This window comes from Mesoplodon mirus, assembly GCF_964341445.2.
Source record: "Mesoplodon mirus genome assembly, chromosome: 2".
Classification (NCBI taxonomy): Eukaryota; Metazoa; Chordata; class Mammalia; order Artiodactyla; family Ziphiidae; genus Mesoplodon; species Mesoplodon mirus.
The window spans coordinates 168,926,930-168,936,328 of NC_138977.1; the positions used below are offsets into that span (position 1 = coordinate 168,926,930).

General features: G+C 42.5%; 1 protein-coding gene across 10 annotated transcripts in view; it reads right to left on the reverse strand.

Annotated features, from left to right (window-relative positions):
- The window catches only part of LCORL (ligand dependent nuclear receptor corepressor like), a 185,218-nt gene extending 178,281 nt beyond the window's left edge, over positions 1-6,937 (reverse strand). For 9 of the 10 annotated variants that reach the window (XM_082600679.1, XM_082600672.1, XM_082600673.1 and 6 more), the window contains exon 1: positions 6,642-6,937. In XM_082600679.1, the coding sequence (XP_082456805.1) occupies positions 6,642-6,801 (160 nt within the window). In that variant the 5' untranslated portion in view covers positions 6,802-6,937. The remainder of the gene's footprint in view (positions 1-6,641) is intronic. The other variant, XM_082600674.1, reaches the window with a different exon arrangement.
- Positions 6,938-9,399: the final 2,462 nt, after the last annotated feature.

Sequence of the window (9,399 nt, forward strand, 5' to 3'; positions counted from 1 at the left end):
TTTACCAAGAAGGAAGAAAAAATTGCATATCCAAAAATCTACATGCCTCTGTTGCTCCTCCCAAGACTGCACAGTGGTAGAAGAATTAAACACCAGGATTGAAAGATAAACCAGGGGAGCATGGAGGATATATAATAGCTACTTCTGGTGACATAACAGGAACTTATCACAGTACCCAGCCAAACAGGGAGGGATACACACATGTAACCAGCCAAGGGAAGTAGCATGGACAGGAAGAGACAGCACCACACAGAAAGGAGAATACATGTGATATGCTCAGACCAGCATACAGCCTGTTTCTAACATATGCAAATATACAAAATTCATATACTGCTTGAACCCAAGGATGGCAGAACTTCCAAGTATACAATAATCCAAGAGTACACAGAATTTCAAATTTTACATGCAAAATTCACAATGTGCCTATTTTACAGAGAAATTTGGATATGTGTCTTTACCACCCAACTCCTCATGATCATCAGATTCCCTTTGCCTGATACATATTATTAGATAGTGCTTTAATTCACATCTTTTTTTAATGGATAAAAAATTTGCTAGTGCCTGAAAAGACAGTTGTGCAAAGTTTTTGGGTAGTTGACCCATTCATACCAGTTCTCAGCAAATCCAGATTTCTAAGTAAATCTACTCTCCAGAATTTACATAGCAATAGTGACAAGATGAGGTAGAAGTTGGTGGAAAAATAAAAGAGTAGGAGGCAAGAAGCAGCCGGAAAGAAGTGTCAAGTTGATTATCTAGAACTTTATTTACCTGGACTATCCCATCTTTAAGTGTTATAGCTCTATGAAGTGCTCCCGTAACTTCTTCAGAGGTTAAAAGATAGAGGAAGAGAATATCCTCTGCCCTTGATACTGCTGATTATCAGTGGGGCAGGTAGTTTGGAAAAGTCTACTCTGCAAACACCTGCAGAGTGTAGAACTCTAAGACAGTGATGTGGTTAACAGGAAGAGTACAGAGAGTAGGTACCAACAAACAGTAGGTTCAAGATGATATAATATGATACAGATTTTTTTTAATGAATTTAATCAAATTTCTTGTATTCAGCTACTACAAAGCCAAAACATTCCTTGCAACGTAGGACGGCATCAAATGTCTTTTGCTTTCTTATACATAAAAAGCGAAGATCAAGCTAAGCGATTATACTGTGATTCTTAAACTCCATGACTCTATGGCTCAAGAATACCCTAGAATATAGATCTTTCAAGGCCTTACTATCTTTTTCTCTAACATGCCTCATGATGTCTTCATTGTTCATCAGCATTCCCACCAGAAAGAATCTACTGGCAAAAACATAAAGCTCAAAGCTTTTAATAACCTGTATAAATAATAATAACAGCAAATGTTTATGGAATGTTTTCTATATGGCAGACACATATTAACATATATCAACACAATTAATTTTCGAACAACCTCATTATCTTCAATTTACAGGTAAGAAACTGAAGTACAGAGAGGTTAAGTAACTTGTCCAACCTGGTAGGTGGTAACAGCTAGAGAGCTAGAGTTCAAACACAGGTAGTCTAGCTTCAGTGCCTATATTCCCATTCACTATATTACGTTATTCAAATAAAAGATTTGGGGAATAAAAGATTTGGGGAAAGCTATCAGTTTGGTTAGTATCAACAGATTTGAAATAAGTGGTACCAAGGTAATCAAGCCTTGGCTGGAGTCACTACACTGTAAAACTGTGCTGTCCAATGTGGTAGCCATTTGCCACATGAGGCTACTAAGCACCTGAAATGTAGCTAGTCCAAACTGAGATATGCTATAATAACTGATTTCAAAGACTTAATGTTTTAAAAAGAATGTAAACTAACTCAACAATTTTATATGGATTAATGTTAAAATATTTTTAATATATTGGGCTAAATCAAACATGCTTTTTTAATGTGGCTACTAGAAAATTTTAAATAATATATTTGGCACCCATTTTATTTCTACTGGACAACAATGGTATGTTGGAGTTTATAAAATGATTCTAATCAAATCTCCATTGTTTTATTGTTGTAATCGTAGGCAAATCAGTTACACTGGTTACAGTGATCATTAACTTCTGTATCAGAAAAACAGGGCTTAAAAACAGTCCTGACACCTCTTGTTCAGATTTTGGTATCTAAATCTATTTTCCACTAAAAAGAATGGAGGGCTCCTTGGAAAAATGGCTGATGTCAGGGCTGGGACGTGTGAAGTACAAGATGAACCTGGAATATCTTGTTTGGGCAGGAAGGAAGTGCTCAAAAATAATCATTGGGCAGGGAGGGGTTGGGGAGACATGTGATTTGTCAAAAAACACTGGAACAGCTTGATGAGGCTCCCACTAGCCAGACCTGGGACAATTTGGAAATCAAAATAATGACAGTAATGGATTTAACCACTGAATAAAATAAGAACCTATGAGTTCATACGGATGAAAATAACTAACAAAATAAATAAAGGAGAAGATGGGATAGACTGCTTTATGACAGAATATCAACTACTAGTTACAGAATGATGAAGCTAGAAAAATCATGAATGGATGTTAAAACTTGTGGGTAAAGTTTTGATGAGACTATGTAAATATCCTGTTCCTCAAAAGTATTTTCCCACAAATTACATATTAATTACAAAAGGACAAATAGTAACTTTCAGGGAGAAATATGGAAAATACCACATTAACCAAATTTTCAAAGCTACCATCACCAACACTGGGACAAAACAACATTATGAATCTCAAGATATGATGTATTAAGAAGGACAGAACATCTCTTCAGAGGTATTCCTGCCAAAAATGCATAACCAATCTAATCATGAGGAAACAACAGACAAATTCAAATTGAGGGACATTCTACAAAATAACTCTCCTGTACTTTTCAAAAAATGTCAAGGTCAAGAAATACAAGAAAGGCTGAGAAAGTGTTTCAGATTTAAAGAGACTAAAAAGAGATATGACAACCAAATGCAATGTATGATCCTAGCTGGGGGGAAAAGCTTATAAAGTAAAATGGATAAAATCTGAATATGGATTATGAATTCAATAATAGTATCATTAATAGTATGTCAATGTTATATTTCCTGGTTTTAATAACTATACTGTAGTCAGGTAAGCCAATGTCCTTGGCTTTAGGAAATATAACTGAAGAATTTAGGTGTAAAGAGGCATCATGTCTCCAAATTACCCTCAAATGGTTCAGAAAAAAAAAAAAGATATAGATATAAGACAAGAATGATAAAGCAAATACTGCAAAATGTAATACAATTGGTGAATGTGGGTAAGGGTATAGAGGAGTTCCTGGTACTATTCTTCCAACTTTTCTTGTAAGTTCGAAATTATATCAAAATTAAAAGTTAAAACAAAACAGAAAACTTAATCCCCAGATCAAATATCCTAATAGACTACACAAGTCCTGATAATGTTTAGAAATATACTAATGCATTTCCTTTATCCTGGACTTGACTTTGCTTTAAATTATATGATTTATCAGATACTAATTATATATTCCATATATAATTCCATAAGATCCAGGACTCTATCTGTTATCACTCAACATGCTGAGTACTAGGATACTATTTATTATATCCAATAAACACTCAAACATTTGTTAGATGAACATATTCAAAAGTATAGCACAGTACAGGATGATTACAGAGAAAAATCAAATTGTAAAAAGCACCACATTGTAAATAAAGCTATTAAGTGGGACACACAGCTTACAGGACAACTCTTCAATTATAAAAAAAGAAAAACCAGGATTAAATCACAGAGTAGCCATAAACCTAACCTAAAGAGATGAGTTCCACAAATAGAGAAAGGTAAATATAATTTTCCTTATCAAGAGTTAAACATCTTAGATAACTACAAGCAGTCATGGCAAGGAAAATGAACTTTTTGCTCATAAAATTAGAATATTTATATATGTTATTTAAAAAATGAATGAGATTACTTTAAAGATTTAGGTTAAAAACTGAGATTTTAAAACTTCATTACTGGCTCAATACTAATTTGCTGTAAGGCCCTGAGAAACTGCTTACAATTTCCATATTTCATTTAAAAATAAGACTTGTGGATCATTTTCTTCCCCAAAGGCAGAAAGAATATTTTATAAAAATAATTTCAACCAATAAGAGCAATGAATATTCAATACAGAAGTACATATACACATATATATTCACACACATACACACATGCAAAGTAAAAAGAATACAGCTTTTTTCAAATATATTTACAAAGTAATAGCAAAAGGTAACTTAAAATAGTTACACAAAATACATTTAATCCCAATTCATACTGTGAGTAGGTGCTTCACATATAGACTACTGAAAAAAACCCAATCAACTAATGTATATCCTGCTTAAGAGAGTTTTATTGTTTATTTAAAAAACAACCATGATAAAAACAAACTATGAGATGGATCTTCCTAGGTCTCCCGACTAGGACTGGGACTGTGGGAAATAATTCTCAAATGTAGTTAGAGCTCAGGAAAAAATTTTCTTTCAAATACCATACAAGTGTATACTACATTAAAAATGTAATATAAAGACTGCATATTAGACACACAGCATTAACACAATCTTCAATGTCTTCCAATCCTACTTGAATATCCAAGTAGGTAAGACAGAAAGTATCCTATTTCCCTTTTTCCATCATATCCAATTAATTTTGTGTTTAATTAAAATTCGACTATTTTTCAAAAGCACATATATTTTTGTGAGACAAAGCCATACTTAATGCATCTAAACAAGCAAGATGAGAAAAAAGAAAAAGCCAAGGTATTCTAAAATATAAAAATTGTCCAAAGACACCATCAGATAACTGTGCCTCGGCAAAACTTAACACAATAGTATCTCGAGCCAGTGTTACAATGCTATCATCCTGCTTGATTCTAACTGAACGAACTCAACAATTTTCAAACAGGTTGTCAGTGGAAGAGATCTTTACATAAGCAATTATAAAAACAGGGTCCATTTTGTATTCGGGAGGCACCAGCAACCCTTGGCTTAAAATTTTTATATAAGAATACCGTGAGGGTTTTTTTACACTTTTTAAAAAGAGATAAAATCACTTATGAATACCTGACTAAAGCTATTTCCTAGAACATATTCTTAGATAAGAACAAAACATATTTTAAAGGGTAAAACAGTGAATTGCTTGAACATAACTTAAATGCCCCTACTCAGAGCAAACTTCCTTCTCGTACGTTTTCCTATATCCACCGTACTCTGAAGTGCACATTTCTGATTTGAAGTTGTACTAGTTTATCCTACCACGATCTCCTTTTCACTAGTGAAAAACAAGAAAGATCTTCAGGCGCTAACCAAACAAATCTGAGGGGGCTTGGGGAAAAGGGGCGCGAGGTGGCGCAAGAACAGATGGAAACAGGGTAAGAGAGTTGTTTTCTTAGGGCACTAAGGTTACTCCTCAACTCCAAATGCCAAGATTTAACTGCCAGTCGAGAAAGCTGCTGCCACTATCCACTCCTTAGACAATGCAACCTTCCCTCTACCTCTTCTCCTACTTTCCCACCCATCAACCCTTTCCAAAACAAACACAACACACCTCATCCCATAAACCGCGTTATCCCCTCGGCGCCCACTCGGTGTTATCCAACCTGCTGGATAACAGCTCCACGCACACGTCTTACTCAAACAAAACAGCGACAGCGGCAAGGTGGGGAGGTCCCACCACCTCCCGCCACCCCTGAGCAACCCGCAGAATGACAGCCCGGAGCCCAGAAGTTTGAAGCAGAAAGATTCCGATCCAACCAAAAGGGAAGACGGAATTGCAGAACGGGGATGGGAGTTGGGGAGGGCGATGTGCGTGTCTGTGCAAGGAAGGGTCCATCACATGACAGTAAAAGAGGACCCGAGTCTTCGGGGCGTCAGCGAGGAGAACGGGGGGGTTGCCGTCGCCATGGCAACACCCCCCCCTCCGTCCAGACTTCCAAAGAGGGAGGAAGAACTTCAAATCCCAACCGTCAGCGCTCGAGCGGCTCCTTCTTAAAGGAGTACACACGGCGCCGCCGCCGCCGAGCGCGAGAGGGCAGAGTTGGGCGCCCCCGCCCCTCGGGCGACGCCCCCGCCGCCCCTCGCCCCCAGCCGGCTCACCCGCGGCCCCCGCCCCGCGAGCTCCCGGGGGTCGTTCAGGTCCCCGTCCCCGGGAACCCGGTCGCGTCGGCCCGCCCGGACCCCGGCGGCAGAAGGGGGTGTGTGTGCGCCTGGCGGGGGCGCGGACCAGCCCGCCTTCCTCCCGCCGGCTCTGCCCGCGGGCTCCTCTCCGGCCGGGCGCCGACCCACCGGCCCGCTTCCTCCCTCTTGACAGGGTGGACGGCGAGCGGCCAGGGGCGCCGAGGAGTTTCGGGGAGAGCGCAAGCGAGCCGTTTCCTCGGGGGCTCGGCGAGCGGGTCCGAACTAACAGTTCCCGGGGAGCCAAAGAGCTGAGGAGGGAAAAGGAGCGCGGACCGCGCCGGGCAAGGAGCCCCCAGACAAAAGGCGAACGCCGGATCCGCCGCGCCGCCGCCGCTCCCATCTCGCTCCCCCAATGAACTGACCCGAACGGGAGATTCAACTAAACCCCTCTGCCACAAACTCCTCGGGCTGCGGCAGCCGTCGCCGCGCGGAGCCGGGGCCCCGGCCCGTGTCTCTCTTACCTACACAGTGCATGAGGCGGTGGCGCCAAGAGTCGAGTTCCCGCCGGAATCCTCTCCTCTCCGCCGCGCACCGAGGGCTCCGGCACTGAGCGGCGGCGGCGGCGGCGGCGGCGGCAGCAGCGGCGGCGGCAGCGGCCATTCTCTCTCTTCCCTTGTCCATCTGCGTCCCGCGTCACGCGCCCTCATTTACATACGAGCGGCGCAGGCACGAGGCAGGGGCGCGAGCCCTCGGCGCGAGCCCCGGAGCGCGCGCCCCCCGGAGGGGGGTTGATTGACACGTGTCACACTACCTTCCCTCTGCCCTTCCCTCCCCCTCCCACCGCTCCCTCTGGGAGAGGCGGGGAGGGAGCGTGAGGAGAAGGAAGCAACCTGCCGCTTCCGCTGACCCCGCCTCCCCATCTACTCCCCTCTCTCCCCTCCCCCCGGAGTTTACTCAAGCGAGCCATACCGCTCCCGCCGCCCGCGAAAACCCTGAGCAGGAGCCAGAGGCTCGGAGCCCCGCCAGGAACCGGCATGCTAATGGAGCAGACTAGCAACGCTTCCTTTCTGTCTTCGCGACGCGACTCCGGACTCCCGGAGACTTCACTTCCCAGGTCTCCTTGCGCTGGGGTACCGAAGCGGAGCTTGCTGCCGCGGTGCGGTGCATGCCGGTTCTTGTAGTCCACCAGGGATGGGCACGTTTCCGTACCCTTCGCACACTTGGGCTTGCAGCCTGGCCTTCGGCGTCTCAGCTCTGTGCGGCTTGTGGGTTTAGCGCTCAGAACAGTGCGCTGCGCGCGTTGCGGGGTCAGACCCAGCCACCTTAACTTCCTTAGGATCCACGATAGAAAGGCGGTGGAAGCCGCTAGAGTTGTCGGTATCTTGAAGGTTCGGGCTGCGCTTTGTGCTTTAAGTGCTGTAAACTTTTGGGGGTCACTGTGATCTCGTCGCTGCTGGGAAGGAGCAAGCCGGTCATTCGGCTGCATCCGAAATAACTGCCAAACGTCCAGAGAAAGAACCCACAGTAACTTCAGTTTCCAGGGCGATGACATCTCGGAAAGCGAGAATATTTGTAAAGATTAGGGGAAAATTGCGGGGCTTTTCACCGGAAATCGTTTACGGGGGGCTTGGATGTGACTGGGTGAAAACTCCAAAAGGGGGCACTTTTATGCTCCGCAAAAAGTAAACTCCTGGAGGACAGCGACCCATTGAGTCTTGTGTACTGTGTCGTCTTTCACTTGGCTAACCCTAGTACAGTGCGCAGCACGGGATTTAGCACTTAAATGTTGTGGAATGAGTTCTGCGCTGAGCTAGAGAAAATATTTCTTCAGAGAGAGAGAAAGCTTTTGATTAGATATAAACTCCAATGACATTTTTAACTTTTGCACCACAGTGATTGTGCATACATTTCTGTATACGTGCAGGGGGCCGAACCGAAGCTATGACACACACAGTTTGCTGAGAAGTACTGTGGATTACTGGGAATTTATGCACAAGTCTGTGGGAAATATGTTTGAATTCTTCTTGGAAACTTCTGTGAATTCTGAATTCAGTTCCATCCTCCCTGTTTTGTGGCTTATCCTTCCTTATCCACCTCCACCTTTTTTTTTTTTTCTTGCTTCCTAGGGAAAAGTAGTCCTTGCTCATTGTTACCTCCTCAATACTGAATAAGTAGTTTTAAATTTTCAAAAATTAAAAAAAATGAAGTTTGAAATCTCATAATCATCTTTTTTAGAATGGACACAATTGGAGAAGCAAGTGAAATCACTAGTGAAGGTGCTTTTGGAGTTACCAGTGGATGGTTTCAGTTGTGGATTCTACTCGTGTTGTAATTGCTAAGATGATCAACCTCTGTAGCTTTTCTATCTCAGTACTCTACATTGGTTAGGATGGGCTAGGTTATGGTGCAGTAACAAAACATCCAAGAGTTTTAGTGGCTTAAAAACAACAAAAAAAGTTATTTCCTGCTCATCTGTATGTTCATCTCTGGTAGAAGGAGGGGAGAGGGTGGGGAGAGCATCACTCCATGAGATTCTCATCAAGCAACCAAATGGCTTAGGGAGGCTCCAACCAATCTCTGGAACTTCCTCACTTACATGATAGGCAAAAGAAAGATGAATGGCAAACAGGTTCTTTCTGAAAGGGATACAAGTCAATTTCACTCACATTTCATTGACAAAAGCAAATCATATGGGCATGCTATCTTCAAGGGAGCAGGAAAGTGTAATCCTACCATTTGCCCAGAAGAAAAATTAACCCAAATTTACTGGTGAACAGCACTAGGGATTACTACGACCCATCCTTCTAGTCACCAATATACATATCACTCTCCTTACACTACAATATACATTCATTCCTATCACAAGTGAAACAATCCAAGAGTTCTATTCAGTAACGGCATTAATCTCAAAGTCCAGCATCTCTGGGTGATGCTTGGTAGTCCCTGTATTAGAACAGGAGAAAAACTTCTGTTGTTATAAAGATCTGAAAAGACAAAATATTTATACTCCCTGGTTACACACACACACACACACAGAGACACGTGCGCTCAACAAACAAACACTGGTGGGACAGGAACAGAACAACCGTGGTAAACATTTCTGTTTAGAAAGGGGAAGAATGGGAGGCATGCGTGAATAGCTTTAGTAAATATTATACCACAGCTAGCGTGGACTGCAAACTTTCCAGCCTCTAACAACACTTTCCTTGCCACCACCCACTGAGTTTCTAAGTCATAGCTAAATATTTTAGATTTTCTATCATAACTGTACTTCCTTCT